At 37.0% G+C, this 25,016-nt stretch overlaps 1 protein-coding gene across 1 annotated transcript in view; it reads left to right on the forward strand.

Moving 5' to 3' along the window:
• Positions 1-24,589, forward strand: part of LOC102977482 (dynamin-3) — a 306,536-nt gene extending 281,947 nt beyond the window's left edge. Inside the window, exons 15-16 of the mRNA XM_055083872.1 lie at positions 24,013-24,126; positions 24,554-24,589. Coding sequence (XP_054939847.1) covers positions 24,013-24,126; positions 24,554-24,589 — 150 coding nt within the window. The remainder of the gene's footprint in view (positions 1-24,012; positions 24,127-24,553) is intronic.
• Positions 24,590-25,016: the final 427 nt, after the last annotated feature.

Below are 25,016 nucleotides of genomic sequence, written 5' to 3' on the forward strand. Positions count from 1 at the left end.
TTCTACTTGAAATAGCACTTAATGTATGTCTTGTGATGTTTTTCCAGAAAATACACAGATGTGCTTTCTGTAATTTTACAGCCAAGTTACATCTTAATTGAGGGTTTAGGGCTAAAAATCAGTGAAGAGGAAAACCCTGTGTGTTCAGAATTACCTTGAAAAATCCCTTCAGCAGGCAGAATCTAGCCCTACCTTTCAGCTGTGATCTTTCCTCTGGGCAGTTGAGGCCTGGTCTTGTTTCACCAGGGGAATGGGCACCTGAGCAAACTAAGGGTTTCCCCTCCTGCCTCTCTCCTGCTATCTCACAGCTACCCTTCCTCCCTCCCTGCTTCCCTCTTTTCTTCTTTCTGTCTCTTTTGTCCTAGTTACCTGTCTCTCTCTCTCTCTCTCTCTCTCTCTCTCTCTCTCTCTGTCTCTCTCTTCTTAACAGGATATGTTTCATTCCAAGTAAATTAAATGCCTGTGTGACTTGAATTCCCTGGAATTTTTGTAACATGTAAAATTTTATTTTCTCCCACTATTATTTTATTAACCACTGTAATTTCACACCTGAATGTTCCTCTGAATTATCAGATAAATGACATCTTAGTGTCTTCCTGTTTGACTATTTTCAGTGTTCATGGACATCGGGATTGTATCATTTCCTTGTTCCTGGATACTTAGCTCTCATTGTTTTAATTTTCACTTCTTTAATCTCCACTCCATATTTTAGAGGTTTCCATTTTATTCCCACACAGCCACCCAGGTGATGGAGGAACTCCACATGGGTTGCTACTATTTGGCCCAATACCAAAAGTTGCTGGTTTTCTCCCTCAGGCAGGTCTATCATAAGCCAAACCTGTGATAGACCCACCCAGGCCCCTCCCTCCCCCAACACTGCCCACTCCACCCCTTACTGCTCCTGATTGCAAGCCTGGGGAATGCCAGTGATTAGCTGCTGGATGTCTCACTCAAGTCTCCTACAGCTTCACTGTAGTAGAGTTTCTCCTATTTCCATCCCTTACCAGCTAGCTCATCATCTAATCCTTTGGCCACAGTGACTTTTTAAGTAGTTAGTCAAGGATAGAGCTGATACTCTAAAAAAGCAGAAATCTCTGCTCAAATTTCCTTTAGTTCTTGCTTCAGCCCTTCCCTTATGTGCACTGTATAGCTTATTTAGCACAGAGTTTCAGTATAATGTATGATTTTGAAGCTTAATTTTTGTTTGTTACACAAGAAATACATAAACACATTTTCACTGTGAAAAAAGTAATGCAGATCAAGTAAATATACCCTTGACCCTTACCCAGTCTCATTCACCTTCATAGCTATAGCTACTGTTATCATTCTGGAGCATATGTACACATATACATACATGCCCAAACACATATGTACATACACACATGATGTGTGATTTTAAAAAATAAAAGGTTTGTACATATTTTACACACTATAGTTAGCTCCACAAAGGCAACGACTTTTGTCTCTTGTTCATTGATATATCTGTGACTAGAACCTGGTATACAGTAGATGCTCAGTAAATATATGTGAAGATGAACTAACTTTATCTACTTAATGATATGTCTTGGAGATCTTTTCATGTAAGTACACAGACAGAAGACAAGACTTCTTTTACTGGCACATAGTATTATTGTATATTCCACAGTGCAGATGTGCCAAAGTAAATTTAACCATTCCCCTAAGGATAGGTATTTGTGTTGTTTCCAGTTTTTCCAAAACAGTTGAACCGGTTTATAAACCCAACAACTATTTATGCGAGTTCCTGAATTCTCAGTACTGGATAATTATATTTTATATAATTTTGAATAATCTGATGGGAAGAATAATATATTATTTTGAGTTGCATTTCACTTATTGCAAGTTATAGAGCAGCCTTTCAAATATTTGGTAGACATTTGTATCCTCTCCTATAAAATGTCTGATTATGTCCTTTGTCCATCTTGAAGGGACTGTCGTGTTATTTCCTCATTGACTTTTTAGGATATTTTTGGTTTTGATATTAATTTTTTGTATTATATATAGTACAAATATTTTCTGCTTATCTATCACTTGACTTTATTGTATATTATAAAACAAAAGTTATAATTTTAATTTAGACAAATTAAAAAAATTTTGTGGCATTTATATTTTATCTCATATTTTCTTCTAATAAGATTTTTATATATAGCTATATGAAAAAGAAAATTATTTTTTTGCTGATCACATACGTCTATTCTTTTTTTTTTTTTTTGTGGTACGCGGGCCTCTCACTGTTGTGGCCTCTTCCGTTGCGGAGCACAGGCTTCGGACGTGCAGGCTCAGCGTCCATGGCTCGCGGGCCCAGCCGCTCCGCGGGCATGTGGGATCTTCCCGGACAGGGACACGAACCCGCGTGCCCTGCATTGGCAGGCGGACTCTCAACCACTGCGCCACCAGGGAAGCCCCCATCTATTCTCTAAACCTCAGTCACTTATGTCTATAACTTACTAGAGACAGAAATTCTTTTCATGCTTATTGACCAGTAGTATTCTTCTTTTCTGAATAAGCTGTTCATGCCTTTGCTTATATACTCTTTGAAATTTTTCTTTTACTTTTTTGACTTATAATAGAATTTTTATATAATAATGATATTGCTCTTTTGCCATATTTATTAACAAGCATTTTCTCATTTTCTTGTGTATGTTTTAATTTTACTTAACAGGTATTTGAGATAAAAGTTTAAAAGTTTTTGTAGTAAAATCTGTTACTCTTTTTTCCTGTCATTTCTTCCACTGCTTTTATGTTTAGAAAGGTAGTATTCACCTCAAAAGCAATTAAATATTCACCCGTGTACTTACAGCATTTTTATGAAGCCATTATTGACATTTGTCTCTGTAATCCATTTAGGATTTCTCATGGCATGTGGTAGAAGGTAAGGCACTAGCTTGGGGAGCAGAGTGTAGGGATTAAGAGCATGGATTCTGAAGCCTGACGGCCGGGCTTTAATATCTGGCTCTGCCACTCATCAGCTATGGGCAAATTACTTAACATCTTTGTGCCTCAGTTTCGTCATTTGCAAAAGGGATGTGACTGTTGTATCTGCCTGTTAGGGTTAATGGGATTAAGCACATTGGTTCATGTAAAGCACTGAGATCAGTCTTTGCACATTGTAACAACGCAATGATTATTGACAATGACAATAATAATATAATAATTATTGTTAAAATTTTATTCCACAGGAGCGAATGTCTAAATATATTTTATTTGAATGATTCATACCATCACAATTGGTTTGCAATACTTCTGTGATCATATAATAATGGCAACAATAATAGTAATAATTATAGCCGCTTACCTTTCTTGAAAGCTCAGTCTATGGCTGGGTATTGCACTGTGTTCCTTACATCAATGTATGCAGTTCTACAACAACCCTATGAAGTTGGTTCCATTATTTCTCCTATTTTATAAATGATGTAACTGAAGTTTAGAAAAGTTAAATAGTTCACCATAGGTCATAGAATGGATAAGTGGCAGAATTCTAGCCTCAGTCCAGGCCATGGACGAGTTCTTACCCTAGGATCTGGATTATTTATCCCTCCATCTGTTGATTTTTGTACAATTACATACTTTTTAATTATTGCAGATGTCTAATATATTTTAATATCTGCTTGGTCATTTTCTTTCATTACTTTTTTTAAAAATGCATTTTGCTTTTGTAGATTATTCATTCTTTCATTTGAAGATTAAAATCTTTTCATTTTCCAACTACAGTTCTATTTGAATTTTGATGAGATATTTGTAAAGCTTATAAATTAATATGGGAAAAAGTCACATTTTTCATACCCTTTTATCCCATCCAACCGGATGATGATTCCTTCTGTTTACTATAATTTCCTGGGTTTTTTCCCTTAGTATAAGTAAATTCACATTTCTTGTTAAAATATAAAATAACTGGAATACGCTTATGTTGTAATTATAAATAGAGTGGTTTTCAATTATATTTTCTAATTATTTAGTGCTATAAAATGAAAACTATTGATTTTTAAGCATTTATTTTGGGTTTGTGGATTTTACTGTATTATCTAGTAGTTTTAAATTTAATTATAATTTTTATCTCGTTTGTGGAGTTGTATCTTTTATTTCTATTTTCATATATTATTCCTTTCAGAACATTATAAAATTATAGTAGATTTTCTTAGCTTTTCTTTTTATCTTTATGGGAATGTTTACAACCATTTGATGTTGGCTCTTGGTTTAAAATATATTTACTGTGATAAAGAAAGAAATGCCTCTATTTTTCTGCAACTGATATACTCAGAAATGAGAAGTGAGTTTTGCTGAGATGATCATGGTCTTACATATTGAACAAATTATGTAATTTGTTATACTGGTAGATTTACTAACCATCCTTGCTTTCCTAGTATAAGCCCTATTTGGTCATTAGTGGGTGATTCTTTTACCGTTGAATTAGTTTTCCTATTATTTAGCTTAAGATTAATATATTTTACCTATGAAATAAGGTTATTCTTTATAAAAATAAATGAATATATTTATAAATAAAAAATGAATGATTTTGCAATACTATTAAAATTCCTAGTGAAAGAGAAATGTCACAGAAAGTGAGGAGAAAAGAATATTGTATGCCTCATTCCTCATTATCTCAATTTACTTGATAAGACAGGAAGCTGGACTGTTTGTTGAGAGCTAGGAAAGTGGGAGTTAAATGTTACATGGGGGGTCTTAAGAAGATGGTGAAACTCAGTATAGGTACCAAGTAGAATGTAAAGAGCAGCAAAAGGGCTTTCAGCTGTTGGCCATGCTGGGGTTGGTCTCACCACCAGTTCACATGCTGAGACTCCAGTGCAGAGATGCTAATTTCTTTATTTGTTATACTGAGAGAACCCACTCCTTTCAATTTAGCAAATTAAGGGGTTAGCAACGAACAAATCATAAAACCTCACTTACAACAAAGGTGCCATGGGATCTTTTGATAGTGATGATATCCATGTCCTATATCAGAAGGTCCTTTTGAAAGGGTGCCACTGATTCACCATCACAGTGAAAATAGAAGTAAATCGAAGCTGAGAAATTCTTGTATGTATTTCCAATAGAGCTCTTTTGTTAATTTTGTTCATTGCTTCCCATACTGAAATCAAATCCACCCAACATAAGTATGTCCCCAATTCGCCATGACCAAGGCAAATTGCAGTTTCTGTCCCTTGAGCACGAATCATTTCATACTCAGTGCAGTAACATTAAAGAACTTTTCCTGAGTCATAATGTTTAGCCCAGGAGCCTCAAAATACAGAGACATCTTTACATTCTTAAGACTGAGAGAGAGAGTCAACTTTCATTGAGAGTCCTGAGATGGATGTTCATAGAAAAGAATGCTCATGCTGACCATGTCAGTTAGACAGGGGAGGACCTGGTCATCAGCCTTGTGGGCTCCATTCTCAGCATCACTCCCAACTCACTGCTTTATTTTGAGTCTCATTGTCAGGTACCTAAATGTCGGAGCATTTATCCCGGCATTAGTGTAAATTGCTGGGATAATTTACCATAATTTTAAAAAATTTTGTTTTGTAATGGGATAATTCCGTTTGAGAATAATCTTATTTTTCCCTCAAAAATTTAAATATATTTTCTAATCTTAGGGTCTCGGATTTCCCAGATAGTAGCTTTATATGTCAGTTCAAAATTTTATTTGCCCTAAATTCCCCACCCCTTTGTGAAGTACCTCCTTTTCTTCTTTCTCCAGGCAGCTCAATGAACAGGACTCTAATAGCTTCTGCAGAATCATATTAAGTTTTCCTCAGGAGTAGTTTGAGTGGTACAAGAAGATTGTGATTTAATCACAGTAGTCCTAGTAGATTGAAAGAGTTAATGCTGGTCTCAGGTTTATCTGAAAAATCGTGGAAAGACCAATGTGGTTTATTTTCCTAGTAGCATATATTTCCTAATTATGTAAGTGCAGAAAATAAAACTTATCAGAGATGATCTCTTGAGCAAAACGTAAACTTGTAGAGCTTTAAACTAAGGAATAAACTGTCTTGCCCCCAAAGTAACTATGAAATCTCTTTGACTCGGCAGCCAATCCATTCCCACCTCAGGGAATGCCATTAGGCTGAATTCTATGGGATGAGTATTCCCACTCCAGGAAATGAGTGTCCTGGCTTCATAATTGAACCTAAGTTCCTTGAAGCTTTGTACGGTGCTCTTGCCTCACCAAATAATTGGCTGAAGTTTTTGTCCTGATTCCTGGTGAGTTTATTTTCACTCTTGGCCTGTGACGGATGGTCCCTGTGGGTAGATTGTGCTATGTGCTGCCATTTATATTGCCTGGATGGAGCACTACTTGGGAATACTGTACATAAATAAAAATGAGTTTTAGAAATACAAATATGAATAGGAAATTCAGTTATCATCATAATTTGTTTCTAATGCCTATGATTATTCTTTGTTTGCAGTATAGTATGAATTCTTTATATATGGAGTTCTACCACTTCCAGCTCCTTTTCTGAGTTTTAATTCAAGTCTCTATTGACTTTTTATAAATGTCTTTTATGAGAATGCACTATCATAACTAAAACATGAGTTTAATAGCAAGTCATTTGTTTCCTGCCCCTGTCTACTAAATATAATCTTAATTAAGGTAAGACATTTTTAACGTGCATTTGTGTTCAGTTTTTTTTTTCTTTTCAATAACCTTTTCCTTCTCCAGCAACTCTGGTCTTCCTGTTGACCTGCTGTAAAGTGGAGGCGGGGAAAAGGAAAAGGAGGATTTGTTTTTCAGAACTCAACTATCTATAAATGACTTCCTTTTGTTTGGTACATCCATTTGCAGGGTTTCATTTTCAAATGCCTGGTTACAGGATCCATGTCCTGGAGGAAGGAACCGTGTCATCCTTCACTCATCCTGTGCACATAGCTCAACGACTGCTCCAAATATTATCTTCTATCACTTCTGGCATTTTTTGTACTTCTCCTCTTCCTGAAGTTCATAATTCATGTCACTGATTTCCGGTGCATGCGGAGTCAGGTTTTAGAAATATGAGACAATTTTAAAATTACAGATGCAAAGCCTAGTGTTTGAGCCAACATCTGCAACTAGTTTACAGGATTAAGCAAAATAGCTGCTCTGGATGACTGATATTTACCAGGGCCTCTCCGTTTCCCATCAGAAATTAGAATGCCTGTTATTTATATGTTCTTCAGTTCAACAGAAATCAGGATTTCATCTGTTACATACCTCATTTTATTAAGTTTTCCTCACAGAGTATCTTAAGTTACAGCCAATTTTCAATTAGCCATGATTAAGGAAGTCAGGAAGAATATGGGTAATTAAAATCCACAAATAATTAAAAGACTTATTTAACCAGAATTCAACACTCCTAAAACTTTTTGCTGAAATTACAAGCAAGTAAAACATCTGATGTGATTTTCTTTTGTTTTGTTTTGGTGCAAACAAAAAAATCTGAACGTGCCACTCCCTTGCTTACAACCACTCAAAAATACTTCTTTCCAATTAGGATAAAGTCTAAACTTTAACATCCATTATTCATTCCATGCCTGCTTCTAGTTCCTTCTCTTGCCACTAGCACTCTTGAATTCTGTGCTCTGGCAATAGTGACCTTCAGTCAGTGCCCTCAGTGGTCCAAACTCTTTCCCTGCTGGGGCTTTTGATGTGCTTTTTCCTGTGCTTTAGAATAGCTTCTTTTTCATTTTTGCCTGAGTAACAGCTTCTCATTTTCCTTAGTTTATCACTTCCTTAGGAGTACTTTCCCTATCCTCTATAGTATTTTCAGTCCTCTGCTGTATGTTCCCATAATAGTCTGTCCCTTTCTCATTGAATGTTTATGTATTTTCTTGTTTAATATTGTTCTTCCCTGTTTGCCTGTAAGCTCTGTGAAATCAGAGACAGTAGTTGCCATGCTCACTGCTATGTCCTCTGTGTCTAACGTAGTGCCTGCTCATGATATGTTTCCAAAAAACTGTTGAATGAGAGTTACGGATTTTAAAATCTGGAGGTAAATGACCAAATATGTAAATGACCTCTAAAATATTGTGAGGTTAACATTCAGAAAGGAACATCTAGAATATATTATAGCAGCTTATTAACTTTGAACATTACTTTTTGTCATCCAGAGGAAAAAGTTGGGTCTTAATTTATAATTGTTACTCAGAGTTGTCATTTCAGGCTTGCTTATGGTGATTATTCAAGTTTTCCACCTAAATACGTCACTCAAAAAATAATTACATTTAGCTCTAAAGTGTGATTCTGATTGTAATAAATTCCAATTTTATAAAGAAACTGATTTAAACTTGATTAACAGTTAGAGCTAACCACCCGATTATGAATTGTATTTGGACTAGCAGATGCTGTTGTCATTTTAGATAGGTGAGTTCTTCATTTATCATCTTTGATCTTTACATGGTAGATATCTCCTAGGCATTGTGACAGTACAGTATGCCTGCTACACATTTACAAAAAGCCCTTGGTGGTGGTGTTCCCCCTGGTTTAGAGCCACTATACCGATAATTTATTACTAATCTGTGATCTAGGGAAAGTATAACTATTTCAAAGGCGCATAAAGTACAGTTTCTACTTTGATAATATCTACCATTTATTGAATATTTACCAGATGCCAGACTTCATCTCACTTAATAGTCACAACATCTATTTGAAATTGGGACTATTAGCTCCAATTCTCGGATCAAAAAATGAGGCTCGATTAGACTAAGTAACTTGCCCACGTTCATACATCTAGTAAATGGCAGAACTGACATACAAATCCCAAAAGTCCATGCTTTCAACTAAGCTATAATCTTATTGTGATAATGGGAGCAAGGCAAACACAATTGCTAGTAATTCAAAACAAGATGATGTAAGTGCTAAATTCAGATAATGAACAAAATAAATGTTCAGAGAAGGAAGAGATCCATATGGACTACTGGAGCTTCTTTATTATTTATTAAAATAGTATCACAGATTAATTCCTTTTTTTCCTTAGAGTGTTATATTACCCAGAAACTGCTACATGTATTTGTACTTCTACCTATTACTCTTTGGTATATTTGAATTTTAAATAATCATATCATAAAATTAGCTACCACTTTTTTAGTGGCTGTTTTGTATAAGGTAGTGTGTTAAGTGCTTTATTCTTTTTTTTTTTTTTTTTTTTTTTTTTTGGGGTATGCGGGCCTCCCTCTGTTGTGGCCTCTCCTGCATCGGCAGGCGGACGCGCAACCACTGCGCCACCAGGGAAGCCCAGTGCTTTATTCTTTAACACACTTTAACCTGGATCCTTGAAGGACAACACATCTTCTTGCTTCTCATTGTGGGCTAGAATTTCCAGGAACTTTTTAAAAACAGGTTCTCTGCTTGATATGTATTTTCTTCATTGACCAATTATTAACTTTAAAAAAAATTTTTAATTTTTTTTTTTTCTTTTGGCCACACTGCACGGCTTACAGGCTTTTAGTTCCCCGACCAGGGATTGAAATCGTGCCCCCTGCAGTGGAAGCACAGAGTCCTACCACTGGACCGCGAGGGAATTCCCTGGCCAATTATTTACTTAAAAAAATTTGTTTGGAAGAAATTTTTTCTGCATCTAGAAGATGTTGTGCAGGTATTGATTCATTTCATGAAATCAGAGTTGCATGGGAGACCTTCAACTCTGTTCCCCATCCATTCCAATCTGGCTGCTTCCCCTCTCCATCAAGCCACAGAAATACTACTTGGTAAGGTTGTACCTCCAGCTTGTATCTGTGGAGCCACAGTGGTTTTTCAAATATTGAATGCTTTTCAGGGAACTCTACCTAATGCACTGTGGTAACCTAAATGGGAGGGAAGTCCAAAAGGGAGGGGATATCCCCTCCCTTTTGGATGTGTATGTACATGTGTATGTGTATGGCTGATTCATTTTGTTGTGCAGTGGAGGCTAATGCAACATTGTAAAGCAACCATACTCCAATAAAAATTAATTTAAAAAAAATCAACTGATGAGAATACTTAATTTAAGGAAAACTTTTAAAAAATATATCAACAGATAAAATTTTGTTGCTATTTTTCTGAAACTAGAGTGATCTAACATACTTTCTGAAAAACATATAACTGATATCCCTTTTGAGCATATCTTTAAACTTTAAATGTTCCAGCCATTAAAAAAAAAAGTAACTAAAAAAAAAAACCAAAAACAAATATTGAATGCTTTCATACCGGTTCTAACTGGCTGCTTCCCCAAGTGCCTGCCTATCATCAGAGATGCTGAAGTTCCTCTCTCAGAATCCCTACAACTTCCCCCTTATCCAGACATTGAAGGCAAAGTTCTGGTACAGAAGGGGACCTTTAGTACTCTACCCTAGTACTTTGACCCCCACACCCCTTCAGATTGGTCATACTAGTATAATGCCATACTAGTTGTTAATTATTTTTAATATTTTCTCTTCAATAACCCCCATGTTACCCAAACCAGTGAATAATTTTTTACTTTGAATCGTACTTACCCTCATGGTATCATATGACTTTTTCAATCCTTTTGCCTTATTAAAACATTCTCTTCTACTGACTTCTGTTTTTTCTCCCACCTTCTAGCCACTCTTCTCTCTCTGTTGTAGGTTCATTCTCTCCTCCCAGCCATTATATAATGGCTTTCCTAAAGGTTCAGTCCTTAATCCTCTTTTCTTCTCACTCAAACTCTCACTTCATGTCATTTTTTTCATACCTGTGGTTTTAATCACACTGATAATCAACAGTTCACAAATCTGTGTATCTTATGATGACTTCTCTATAGCCAGTGGTTTATTTTGCATGTTCATATCTTTACATGTCCAGACTGAACTCATGACTTATCCCTTAACTAAACATATTCCTCCTACTCTCTCTTAGAGAATTGGCCTCCACAGTCTGTCCAGTTTCCAGAAACTTAAACCTTGGAAGTTGTCCTTGACACCTCATTCTCTCTTATCTTTTATCTCCAATTTATCATTTGTCATTTAAATTTTTCTTTCTAAACAGTTCTCAAATGTGTCCACTTCTCTCTCTGCCCATTTTTACCACTCTTGTCAAAGTTATCATTGTCTGTGACTTAGGATTCTATCTGATCTCCCTGCATTCTCTCTCCCCTCTCTCTCCTCTCTCTAACCTCTTTATCAGACCAGAGATAGAAAAGCAAATGTTTCATGATGCAAATCTTATGTTGCTGCCCTACTTTAAACACTTCAAAGGCTTCCCATTCCTCTCAGGATAAAGACCAAATTTCTTCCCATAAATTACATGGCTAAGGATGATTCACCTCCTCTCCAGGCTTATCTTGCATAAGGCCTATTCTTGCTTTCTGTGCTATGACCATCCCATCCCTACTCCCGGCCCATACCCTTCATGTTAGTGCAAGTGCTGAAGTCTTCAAGGAGGCCTCCTCACATACCCCATGCAGGTCAGAGCTCTATTAACGCACCGAACCACTTCTTGGCAGCTGCACCAGCCACAGCAGTAATTCTGTATTTATCTGTGTGAGTCTTTGCTTAGTGTCTCTTCCCCCATTTGTCCGTAAGCTCCATGAAGTTCAGGGACTGGGCCCCTTTTTGTTTTGGTTTTTGTTTATCCTTTTATTTTTAGTGTGCTGCCTGACATATATCAGGTACTCACTAATTTTATAATAAATAATGACTAAGGAGCTTTTCCTTTCTCTCTTAAAGAAGCTCTCTGGATTATTTTTAGTAAAATATCCAGATTCTACTCAGAGCTTGCTAATTATGTGGTATCTTTTCCTTTGTATGTGTGTGTATTTTTGTCCTTGAATGTGAGAAATAGATGACAAGCTTAGTTCTCATTCTGTTTTGTATCATTTGGAATCTCTTCCACATGGAGGGTTCCCATCAACTTCAAAGGAAGCTCTGCACATGGAAAAGATACACAGGAAAAACGTGAAAAAATTAGAGCCCTGATTTTCATCATGGTTAATGGCTTGGATCTTGTAGAGGTTTAGGTGAGTAAATTCTGAGAATAAACAGCTCATTCTTAGTGAATTCTTCAGAAATAGCTGTGCATGTGGCAGAAATAATGCATAAGCAGGCAGTTGGGAAAATTCTGGGAAACAAGGAGAGGGGAAGAAATTCCTCAGGAGTAATTTTGAGAATCAAGATAATATAATAGCTTAGTGAGCCATAGAGGCATGAAAAACGTACTCATTATGTGAGCATGGGCTAATGTTCTGGAAGAGACTCGATGGAAAGGGTTTCAGGTGCTTTTATGGGACAGAATGAATGGAAGCTGATGGAGGCACCATAGAGGTAGTCCTTGTAGATTGGGGTGGTCCAAAATAAAGTGGGAAGGAGGCTCCTTGTGTTACTTGGTGAGGTTATTTTATGAAAAAATAACTTGGAGTTTACTACTTAACCTATAAAATTTTATTTATGTGGTTAGGATTTAAACTTATACCAGTGTTTTTAGGTAAAGGTTGATTTTTACAGACAAACCAGAAAGTTATTATCTTTTTGGCAGCTGTATCTTCAAATAAAAAGGGGATTTGATATGAATATTAAGCGTCAGTTTCTTATTTTCAGTCAGTTTTTATTGCACACTGTTAATATGTTTTCAGTCAATCAAATCAGCTCCTTATTTAAAATAGTCAAGCTTCTTTCATCATGATCATTTCCCACGTTATATTCCATAACTATTTCTTTTTCTGTTGTGCTGTGGAATTATTTCACTACCTGCCTATTGGTAATCTGCCTCAGTTTTCCAACATGCTGTGTTCATTACACATTAAAGGGAATCTTAAGAAATTGCCTGTTCAAAGCAAGCAATAATGTGATGGCAATTTGCATTTTTAATACCAGGAAAATTGTAGGAAAATGTGGAAAATATAGGAAAATTGAAGGAGGAAATAAATATAACTTTATATCTTGCCACTAATTTTCAATCACAGTTGACATTTTGGTGTATATTACAGCCTTTTTTCTATCCTTATGTTAACACATATAACCAAAATAATACCATATTTAATAATGCTAATACGTACTGATCTAAGTCCTTTACGTATATTAACTCATTTTTCACAGCTGTTACAGGTGTTATTATCCATGTTATGTATGAGGAAATTGAGGCAAAGAGACTTACCCAGTGTCATCCAGCTAGCAAGTGTTAGAACTAGGAGGCAGTCCCAGATGGTCTGATTCCAGAGTCCTGCCCAGTGTTAGCACTCCCTTGCAAAAATGTTATCTCACATCATAGCGTAGGTGTTTGTCCTCAGCTTAATTAAACATCAGATGAGTATATCATAATCTATTAACCAGTTTCCAGTTTGGCAGATAAGTTGTTTCCAATTGCTTGCTGTTAAAAACAGTACGGTAGCCAACATCCTTGTATGTGTTGTGAATTAAGGGCTAGGGCTCTGAAGTCAGACCACCAGAGAGACACTATTTTATTCAGGTGCTAAGGTGCTGAATCCTCTGAGTGTGCTCTGCACAGCAGAGCAAAATGTAAGAAAGCCTGTTAGCAGTGCAGTAGGAGCCTGACTGTAGTTCCTTAACCTGTCACATAGGGAAATCCCCCCTCAAAGGATTACTATGTGGATTAAAAGAAATAATGCGCATGGAGCTCTTAGCACAACTCCTGGTACAGAGTAGTGTTAGTAAATGTTAGCTATTGTTATTTTTCTTGAATTCCTAGAAATGGAGTCAAACTGTATTCTTTGCCTATTTCAGATACTTACAAAACTGTGCTCTGATTTCCTAGAAAGTTAAATCCATGAAAGGAACATCCAAACATAAAAATGTCATTTAGGCAATTCATTTGTAGTAGTATTTTATAGAGTCTTAAGAACAAAACAAACAATATTTCATCAAATATTTGATTATTTTGTATCTTAGTTTGATTATTCTTTAAATCCCTTTAGATATGTTTTACCTTATTTGTTTTCACAGCTTCTTTATCCCAATCATAAGTTCATTGGATATGAAAATCTATTTTTCACATTATGTCAGCCCACTGTGCATACTTATGGTTGCTCTCATTTGTGATAAAATGAGCAGAGCACCCAGCACAGTGCCTGGTCCATCACAGGCATTCAGTACCTATCGGTTGGCTGACTTATCAAGTGTCTTAGGGGAGAAAAACCTTTGAACACTTTCCTGAATTAAAGTTATCTCTTAAAACTGCAGGCATGAACCCCTTTCTTCCTCAGAGTGTGTGCTGTCTGTGGGCAGGCTAGCTCCCAAGTTGAATAGGGGAGAGGATGGGGGAGGGAATGGCCCTGGACTACACTTCTCTATTTATCCTTCTAGATTTACTGGTCTGAGAAGTCACTTTCCTTTTCCATGAGTGGAATGAGTGAGGAAGCAACAGGAGGGCCTCTTCTTCCCCCACCCCTTGACAGTATTCCTCAGCCTTCCTCCACTTTTTATTCCATTGAGTTTAATCATTAAGTTAGTGGTTAACTAGGGGTGCAGCTAGCCCGCTTTGGGGGAAGAGATTAACAGTCTATCAGTCCTGCTCCTACCGTCTAGAAGCCTCTCCTCCAAAGCTAATCATGGCTCCTTTGGGCATCCTGCTAGGACCACTAGTGGATAGAGGGCTCTCAAATGGGTGTGAATAGTGCATTGATAAAATTCACTCCAAGGCTGGTTTGTTCCCCAGTCATGTTTCCTCCCTATTTTATTTCCTGTTTCAAATTACAGGCAGACATTTTGTTCCCCTAGCCTATCAGAGATTCTGCAATGATCACATGACATCAGTAATATAGTCTAATACATTACACCCAGTAATAAAATGTCAAGAAAATAGATGTGTCCTCAATGTGACTATGAACCCCCTTATACTATGGAATTCTCAGAAATTAAAGTCCAAAGATTACATTTCCAAAGGAATTTGCAATGTCTGAGATACTGGTGGAACATCAAATTAAAGTCCTCCCCCAATTCTTACTTTCTGGGTTTCAGCCAAAGTGGTTCTCTTGCCCAGATGGAGTTGGGGTTCTTTTAGCAGCTGTATACCCTGAGCTGGCCTCCATAAGAATGGGTTGTTCCTTCTGGGCTTTGGAAGTTGAAATAATCTCTTGTGTTCCTTACTTCACGAATAAAGCAAAGAGTGGGACACAAAAGATAATACCAGCACCAGCTCCACAGCAACCAAATTTAATAAGACAAATAGACTCCCTAGTCTTTAGGCTACACTATGTTCCCAGACCCTTTTCTTAGATATAGCCACCTGCTATAGCAAACATTCAGAGGTATGAATGAGAGAGGGTAGTCAGAGCCTGGTTTTAGCCCTACCTGGCTGTCAAGCAGTTTTTTCTAGTTTGTGAACCTATCAATTTATTGGGGGAAATCTCTCCCTAAGAGGTTAATTTTGCCGCTATACACTTACCATAAAGGGGGAAAGCCATCCATCCATACAGTCTTGGAGAAAAACACCTGAAACATTGCTATTGCAAAGTTTAGGACTTTGCAGCCATGGCAGCCCCAGTCACCAGGTCTTGTCTGAGTTACCTTCCTCTCCTGTGCAGCATATTCAAAACCTTGTAACTTTTACTTCCCTTTTGCTTTTGTGTTTCTCTTTCTGTCTCTTGTTACATCATTTCTTCATCTAGAAGACTGGGCCTCCTAAGGAGACTTTCTCCTGCTTACATAATCCAGAGACAGTTTGAAAACATGTGCTGGGGTGGGAGGTGAGATTGACTCTTGAGTCTGTCAGTAAGCAACACAAGTTAAGTATAGCTCTACACAGTTCCCTTCTTGCCCTGATCCAGGGTAAAGTATGGCACTAAGGGCAGCTAATCTAACCCTTTCTACTTCCCACCTAATAAAATAAACCTAGAACGTCAAGAGTGCTATGTGATATACACATGGACCTCAGTTGCCTTACAGTTTAAACGTAGTAAATCTAATTCTCCCTCCTGAGGCCTATCAGGCCTGTATTTAGAAAGACTTTTCTCCCTATAGTTGAATTCTTGCCCCAGGCACACCTGTTTAGGAAAATCTCTGCCGGCCAAATTCAAGGATAAGCAGCCTATTTCCTGTGGATGCCTGTGCTTGCAAAGGTAGGTCCCTCCCAACCAGCTGAGTGACCTGCCTGGCCTGTGCCCTTGCTGAGCCTATGCAGCTCTGCAGATCCACCAACGTCAGCCCTGCGGTGTGTGAACTACCTTTATAGAAGCAGCTACTCACCTATGGTTAAAGCCTTTTGTAATCTACCAAGATCAAAATATCAAATAGTCTGTGGTTACAAACTCCACACACAGGCTGCAACAGTTAAAAGCCAGCTGCAAACCTGAGAAAAACTTGTATGGTCTACCATAAATGAGGCCAAGGTCAAAATGCCCTGCTCACAAAGTTCAAGGCCCAAAGCTTTGGCCACATTAGAACTTTTCCACATGTACTGTTTTCTTCCCATAATTTTATTCCTTGTCTGTGTATTAATTTTATGATCCAGTGTGCTGGCCAGATGTTGAAGTCTGAATTTGTCCCTAACATATAGGTTTTGCCAAGCCTGAGAAGGCCTGACTTCATAGTGTGGAGGACCTAACTAGAACATATACTCTCTAGAATAGACTTGCCTTTAAGAGGAGAGGCTGAGCTACTCCACTCTCCCTATTCCACTTTCAAAGTATCTGTATCTGGCAAAAGAAGCTTGGGTGATATTTACAGCAATACAGATTAAAAAATGGTTTGCCTCAAGCCTTACAAATAAGACATGGCCTTTCAGCTTTCAAGGTCCCTTCCAGTCATATAATTATGCTCTTGTTTACTTGGACACTCAAAGCAGAATTTGACATTCAAACACTAAGAGGCTGTAAATGGTTACTGTACTAAATGTTGATGGATTTATTTTGGGAATTTTAGATTTGAATATAAAATTAACATATCTTTCTTTATGAAGAGACTATAGTCAATCACATTTGGCTTAATATTCTTTTCAAATGTTATTATTTAGTCTTTGCCTTCTCTTTCTCCCTACTTTCCTTTGTTTCGTTATATTAATTTCCCCTTAGTATTCTTTCTTTTTTGTTTTTAGAATATTCATTTATTTATTTATTTGGCCGTGCTGGTTCTTAGTTGTGTCACGCAGGATCTTCGTTGCCGTGTGTGGGATGTTTGTTGTGGCATGTGGGGTCTTTAGTTGCGGCATGTGGGATCTAGTTCCCTGACCAGGGATCAAACCCTGGCCCCCTGCATTGGGAGCGCAGAGTCTTAGCCACTGAACCACCAGGGAAGCTCCCCCCCTTTAGTTTTGTTATCTCTTGTGTTCTGATCATTTTTCCTTAATGCTTGCCTTTTCTTATTTTGTTCCACTGTTTCTCCTTGATTTTGTGATTTCTCTCTCCCTCAGTTCTTTTGTGAAAAAGTACATTAGGAATTACTTTTTCTTAATTCTTATCTTGAGCTGTTTGTCACTGGGGAAAAAAGTCCATTTTTGGCAAATATGCTTCTTTTTTTTCCCCCAGGAGGGGTTGGGATTGGACCAGAGCTTCTTAAACTTTTTTATGACAGCTACTTGCTGACAGCTTTCAGTGCTGAACACACTTCCATGGATTCCTGTGAAGGGATCTAGGCCATGTGTACTCACAGCACGGCAGCTGTAATCCTCTTTTTCTCTCCAAGTGAGAAAGCCTATTGCCATTAAAATGACTAATGTCATAGAATGTAATAATCTCTTCTAATTACTTTTTATGTCAATTATTTGCAAATTTCATTTTAACTGTTACTAGTAGCTCATAATTTCCATATAGCTTAATTGACTATATTCGCTGGACTAAATGATATTTAATAAATATCTGTTTTGGCTATAACGTTCAATACTTCTAGAAATAGTGGTGCATCTTTGAGAGGTGACTCCAATGGTGCCAATAAGATCAGGCAATTTATTGCTTCACATCCTCTTAAATTCCCCAAACTCTATTCTTGCCTTTATCTACATAGTAGCTGACATTTTTTTTTTTTTTTTTTTTCATTTTCTGCCTCTCTATTAGCCCCCTCCTGGCTCATTTCTCTGCCTGGCCTAGATTAAATGGATGATCACCCAAATTACTCTCTTGCCCCAAACCTTCAACATCTTTACACCCAGGTACTTAGGTCACTTGGGTCCAGAGCCCTGGATCAGTTCCCACTTACCTTCTCTTTTTCTACGTCGAGTTTGCAGAATGTTAGAGACAATAATGCAACTATGTTGAGACAATAATGCAACTATGTTGATTGTGTCCCTGCAAGTTATGGTCTTCATTCTCAGCTTCCAGCCATTATTTTTAAGACCTTATATTTTTAGAGCAGTTTTAGGTTTACGACAAAATTGAGAGGCAGGTACAGAGATTTTTCATCTTCCCCCTGCCCCCACGCGTGCATAACCTCCTCCGTTGTCAACATCACTCACCAGAGTGGTACATTTTTTTTAAAACCAAAGATGAACCTACATTGACACATCATAATCACCAAAGTCCATAGTTTACCTTAGGGTTCACTCTTGGTGTTGTACATTCTTTAGGTTGGAAAAAAGTATAATGTATACATATAATATCAGAGTATTTTCAGTGCCCTAAAAATCCTATGTGCTCTGCCTACTTATCTCTCCCTTTCCCTACCCCACCCTTGACAACTACTGATCTAAAGTCTCCATAGTTTTGCCTTTTCCAGAATGTCATATAGTTGGAATCACACAGAATGTAGGCTTTTCAGATTGGCTTCTTTCACTTAGTGATATGCATTTAAGATTCCACCATGTCTTTTTATGGCTTGATAGCTAGTTTCTTTTTAATGCTGAATAATATTCCATTATCTGGATGAACCGTGGTTTACTTATCCATTCATCTACTGAAGGACATCTCAGTTGCTACCAAGTTTTGGAAATTATGAATGAAGCTGTTATAAACATGCATATATGTACCTAAGTTTTCAGCTCCTTTAGGTGAATACCAAGGATCGTGATTGTGAATACCAAGGATCACATGGGAAGTGTACATTTAGTTTTGTAAGGAAACACCAAACTGTCTTCCAAAGTGTTTGTGCCATTTTGCATTCCCACCAGCAATGTATGTAAGTTCCTGTTGTTCTACATGCTCACCAGCATTTGGTGTCATCAGTGTTTCAGATTTTGGCCATTCTAATAGGTGTGTAGTGGTATCTCATAGTTTTAGTTTTCATTCCCTGATGACTTGTGATATTGAGCATCTTTTCATATGCTTATTTGCTATCTGTGTATCTTTGGTGAGGTGTGTTAAAGTCTTTGGCCCATTTTTTAATTGGGTTGTTTGTTTTCTCACTATTGAGTTTTAAGAGTTCTTTGTATGTTTTGGATAAAAGTCCTTTATCAATTATGTCTTTTGCAAGTATTTTCCCTTAATCTGTGGCTTGCCTTCTAATTCTCTTGATACTGTCTCTTACAGAGCAGAAGTTTTTAATTTTAATGAAGTTCAGATTACTAATTATTTCTTTCATAGATTGTGTCTTTGGTATTGTATCTAGAGAGGCGTCATCATACCCAAAGTCATCTAGATTTTCTCCTATATTATCTTCTAGGAGTTTTTACTGTTGTGTTTTGTCAACCTTTTTTTTTTTTTTTTTTTTTTTTACCAATTCCAGTTATGTTGTCTCATTCAATTACTGATTGTCCCTATGCTTAACACTATCCTCAAACCTTCTTTCCAACTTCTCAGCCTCACTCTCCTGCAGATAATTATCTATTCTCTTACCCAGTGAAATGGAAAGATCAACTATAACCTTTCTAAACATTTTACCCTTTTCCATTCAGAGAACCTACATCTACCCTCATTCTTCCAACCTCCCAGGCTCACATTCCTGTTCAAAGACAGCCCCCTCCCTGTGCTCTTCATCTCATTCATTCCCATCTTTGTTGTCCTTGTATCATTTTTCTATATCACCAACCTCTTACTCTGTACTATTAGTTCTCCTCAAGCAATAAATATGCTCCATTCTTGACTATACTTAAAAAAAAAAAAAAATCCCCAAACCAAAAAACAACAGCAGCAGCAGCAGCAGCAACAAAAGCAATGACAAAAGCACCTCTTTTGACCCTGTGTCTCTTCTGGTTTTAACTGGTTTTCATCCTCCTCTGGAAAGAGCTCTCTTGAGTCATTGTCTCCATTTTTCACTTCCCATTCACTTTTCAACCCAGTGAACTCTGACTTATCCCACCACCTCACTTCAACTTGCATAGCTAAAGACACTATGATGTCTGCATTGCACTTTATATGTCCCTTTCTGTGCTGAATCTGACACTCCCAATGGCACATTCCTTGAAATTCCCCTTGCCTTTGGCTTCCATAACCTCACTGCTCTTATTTTTCTGACATTCCTGACCACCTCTTAAAAGTCGGTATTTTCCCCAGGATTTCCACTGTGAGCCACTGCTATTTCACACAGTTTTAACTGCCACCTATGTATATATGCTGATGACTTGCAAGTCTGAATGTCCAGTCCTAACATTTCCATTTTGCTTCAGAGGTCAGGTCATGTCTATGTGTGTCTCCCACAGGTACCTCAGATTCAACATGGCCTTGGCTGAATTCATCATCAACTCCCCTACTTCTAAAACTTGGTTCTCTTTCTCTATTCCTTCTGATCTGGTAGCCCCATGAGTTTCAGAATCATTCTAGAACAGCACAATGTCCAATAAAAATATAATGTAAGCCACATGTGCAATATAAAAATTTTCTGGTAACCACATTAAAAAATAAAATGAGTCAAGTGAAATGAATATTAAGAATAGATTTTATTTAACCCAATATATCTAAAATATTATCATTTTAACATGTGATACATTTTAAAACATTTAATGAGATATTTTACATTTCTTTTGTACCAAGTTTTCAAAATCCAGTGTGCATTTTACACTTACCACACATCAGAGTTTAAACTAGTTACTAGGGCTCAATAACCATATGTGGCTAGTGGCTACTGTACAATGCAGTTCTAGTCTTTACCTTCACTAATCTCCCTTTCATCCAGTCATAAGTCCTATTGATTTTGTCTCCTAGGTGTTTCTCCAGTAGGTTTATTTATTTTCATGCTTTCTGCTCGTGGCTTTACTTCACATCTTGGTCATGTCTCACTTGGTTTATTGCAATAGCTTACATAACCTAGTTTGTCTCAGGGAGCATGCAAAATTCGCTGGAATGCAGGAGGATATAGTAGAACATCAACATACATATTTCTATCTAGAAAATAAGGAAACAATTAAGATTTGTTAGTATTGAATGTATATATATATATATGCCAGTGCCCTCGCTTTGTATCACAGAGAAGTCAATAATAAAGTTATAAATGTAACAAACAAAATACATTTCCCCCACAAAATAAAAAAATTAAAATATTTATTTCATCTTCATATAATACTTTAGAATTTCTTTGGGTATTTCTATAGATGTACACAGTTTAGTACTACATTGGTCATATCTACTTAATAAATTTACATGTGTACTTGAAATTTACTTTGGTACTGCCAAATTTTATCACTAAAATTGGTGGTCTATTGAACTGGATCGACTCTGGCTTTACCCTGCTTGCCTCTCCAGCCTCAATTTCTTCATCCCACCTCACATTTTCTGCATGAAGTGGCTCTTTCATATTTTGTTCTTGTTTGTCCTTCTTCATGGAAAACAAATAAATAGGCAAACGAACTACTTCCTGACCTAACTCTAATTCTCTGCCAGGCTCTTTCAAGTTATCATGTCTCCAAGGAAAGCCTATTAACATTACCTAAGTTGTGTCCAGTCCTCCTTCTCTTGCTAAGGATACATCTCTTACTACACTGTTATGTTGAAATTATCTCCTTATGGATCTTCATTCCCTATAAAACTAAAATTCCTGAGGACAGGGGTGTGGCATCATCATGCTTTTTCATCTTGACATATGATAAGTTCTTAACAAATGTTTGTTGAACTAAATTCATGGCTGTCCTTGATGAAGCCAGCCTGTTCTATCAATGGGTGAAATAGTGATTTTCTTACTGCAATTTGTGGAATATCTGGAAGACTTCCTCTTTGTCCAAAAACGCCTGATAAAATGAAATAGTAAATACACTTTCATTAAGTACTATAATTAATATGCTATTTGTAAGCCCTGGTACTGTGGGTAACAATCTTATTGGGAAATAACCAGTTCCTTCTTACTAAAAAATTAAATGAGATTATTTGCTCTAAGACGAATGAAGTTTTGATTGTATGTATACATGCAATGGCTTTCAAACTTCAGTATGAATAAGAATCACTTTGGGACATGTTAAAATGTAGATTCCTGGGTTTCATATGTACATATTCTGATTCTTTTGGACTTATAGGTATCCCAAGAATCTGTACTGTTAGAAAGCATCCCAGTGCTTATTTATTATAACCATTTTATTTTATTGGCTGGTAGAAACCCTTCTTTGAGAAGTATTGTTTCCTTCTTTCTGAAGCAGAAGGTTAAGAAGGAGTTAAGTTTGAACAATGGAGAGAACTGCCTTAATCTGGGCCTGAATGGGTTTCTACCTGGGGGTCTGTAAAAGTTAAAGAGTTAAAAAGGAAAATGGGCAACGCTGGGAGATACTGAAACAGGGAATCGGGTGACAGAGACTGGGACTGTGGAAAGAGGCTTGGAAGATCAATAATGACCTTGGCTTATTTCACAATTTTCCCTAGGATTAACTTTCTTCAACTAGAAAGCTGAAAAATAAAATATAAATATAAAAATATAAACATAAAATATGATTATTATTAGGTTATTTTCATTTTCCTTTAGGAAGTGACACTCATTCAATAAGTAATTTAAAAAAATATTTCAGGATGTTTAGGATAATGGACATTGTAGGTATAGGGTGATTTTTGACGTTTAGAACAATATCATACAATTCCATATATATTTCATTTCTATGACAACAAAAATTATCTAGCATAGAGGAGATGGTAAACTATGCCATATAGAAAACAGAATTTAACTTTATAAAAGCTGTGAGAAAAAATAGATTTTCACTTAAATGCCATTTATAGGTAATTTCTATCCAAGTTGTTAATGTTTAAAAATTTAAATGCCGTTTAAATATTTTTATGAAGACTCTATGTATTTCTTAGCTTGGCAAATAACAACCAGAGGTAGATGGATAAACCTAGACCATTAAAAACCAACAAACTTTTAATTTTAGCTTATTGTTTCAGCTTTCTCCCCCATTCAGCTTATTGAGAGAGCTGTTCACAAGGAACTAATTGGTTGGCTTGTTTTTTCTTTTCACCATTCGGTGGCCAGTCTCTGGTAGAAATCCTAATAAGATGCAAACCAGGCAAACAAATGGGCCAGTGGGCTGGAAGGGGATAAGAGACAGTGGGCATGGAGAGTCTATTGTTGTTTGTCCAATCAACTAAATATCTTTTAATTGTAGCAGCAGTGCCATAAATAGGCCTGGCAGAAGCCTATTAGTCTGCCTTATTTTATTGCTGTTTCAGTCTCTCTGCTTCCACCATCCATACCAGTCTGCGATTTTGATTTTTGTTCATTTGATGGGAGAGACTTCCCTCTGGTTACCTGTGCTTTTGGAAGATATATTATTTTGGGTTTTTTTAAAAAAATAAATTTATTTATTTATTTTTGGCTGCATTTGGTCTTCGTTGCTGCGCATGGGCTTTCTTTTTAGTTGCAGCGAGTGGGGGCTACTCTTCGTTGCAGTGTGCAGGCCTCTCATTAAGGTGGCTTCTCTTATCATGGAGCACGGGCTCTAGGTGCGCGGGCTTCAGTAGTTGTGGCACGTGGGCTCAGTAGTTGTGGCTCTCCGGCTCTAGAGTGCAGGCTCAGTAGTTGTGGTACATGGGCTTAGCTGCTCCATGACATGTGCGATCTTCCTGGACCAGGGCTTGAACCTGTGTCCCCTGCGTTGGCAGGCGGATTCTTAACCACTGTGCCACCAGGGAAGCATGAAGATACATTATTCTGAATAGTTTAATGAAGGTGAGCTTTGAGGGAACAATGCTATTCTTATTGTAACTTGTATCTCTTATTTTTAACTTAGTGCAAACCTGCGTTCCCCATGGGCTCATGTTAAACTAAACGTCTCTGCCGATCTGTGCTCTCTTGAAGGTGATTCGCAAGGGATGGCTAACCATCAGCAACATTGGCATCATGAAAGGAGGCTCTAAGGGATACTGGTTCGTCCTTACTGCTGAAAGCTTATCCTGGTACAAAGATGATGAGGTGAGCCACAGAAGTGACAGAATTTTTAAAATTAAAATGTTTCTATTTCAAATTAATTGATAGTATTGTGATAGACAATTTTAAGACACCAGTGGTTTTCTTTCAGTAAGACTTAGCTTGGGATGTTTGAAGAAGCACTGTTTTTTCCTCATAGATTTTAAATTTTACGATAGTCCCCTCAAATATCTTTTATTTCTTTAATGTAGTCACATTTGTTTCCCTGAAGAAATGGAGTTAGGGATCAGTAGTTGAAAACTTCCTTCTTTGTAATAATGGCAAGGTAGTGATATAGTGAAAGCGATTTTCATTAAATAATGTGTTGAAAATACTCAAGGTAATAGAGCATCGTAAGAGCAAAGTTAATAGCAGTGATGCAGTTAATAAAGCATTTTGGAATTGTTGCTGTGACATCTGTCTCAAATGACAGGCTTTTGAAAATGTCCAAATCACGGTCTTCAAGTGAGTACTAGATAATTGTTTATACAGATTTTTTTCTTTGAGAATTTGATATCTATGTAAAAGCATGAATTATGATAATTATGGTGTTCTGGTTCATGTTAGATGTTAATAATATTGGGCCTGTGACTTATTACTCATTTAAGTCTGATAGAAAATCACACACACAAAAATCAGTCTTACAGAGCCATTAAAGTGCTATAAAGTGATACTGGTAAATTTGGGAAGGCATGGATGGAAATTAAGCAGTGTTTTGGAAATTTTAATAGCTCTGGTCTGACTTGAGAAATTTTGGGGGCTTATAATGCAGCATGCAAACATTGGATAAGAATACTCTGTGATAGCAAAACTATATACAGGTGAGATTGTGTCAGTTGTATTTGGTTATAAAAGGCACGTGTTTCAGAGTTAAAAGTCCTTCCGCTCTTGGCTTG

Source organism: Physeter macrocephalus, chromosome 4 (genome assembly GCF_002837175.3).
Source record: "Physeter macrocephalus isolate SW-GA chromosome 4, ASM283717v5, whole genome shotgun sequence".
In the NCBI taxonomy this organism is placed as follows: Eukaryota; Metazoa; Chordata; class Mammalia; order Artiodactyla; family Physeteridae; genus Physeter; species Physeter macrocephalus.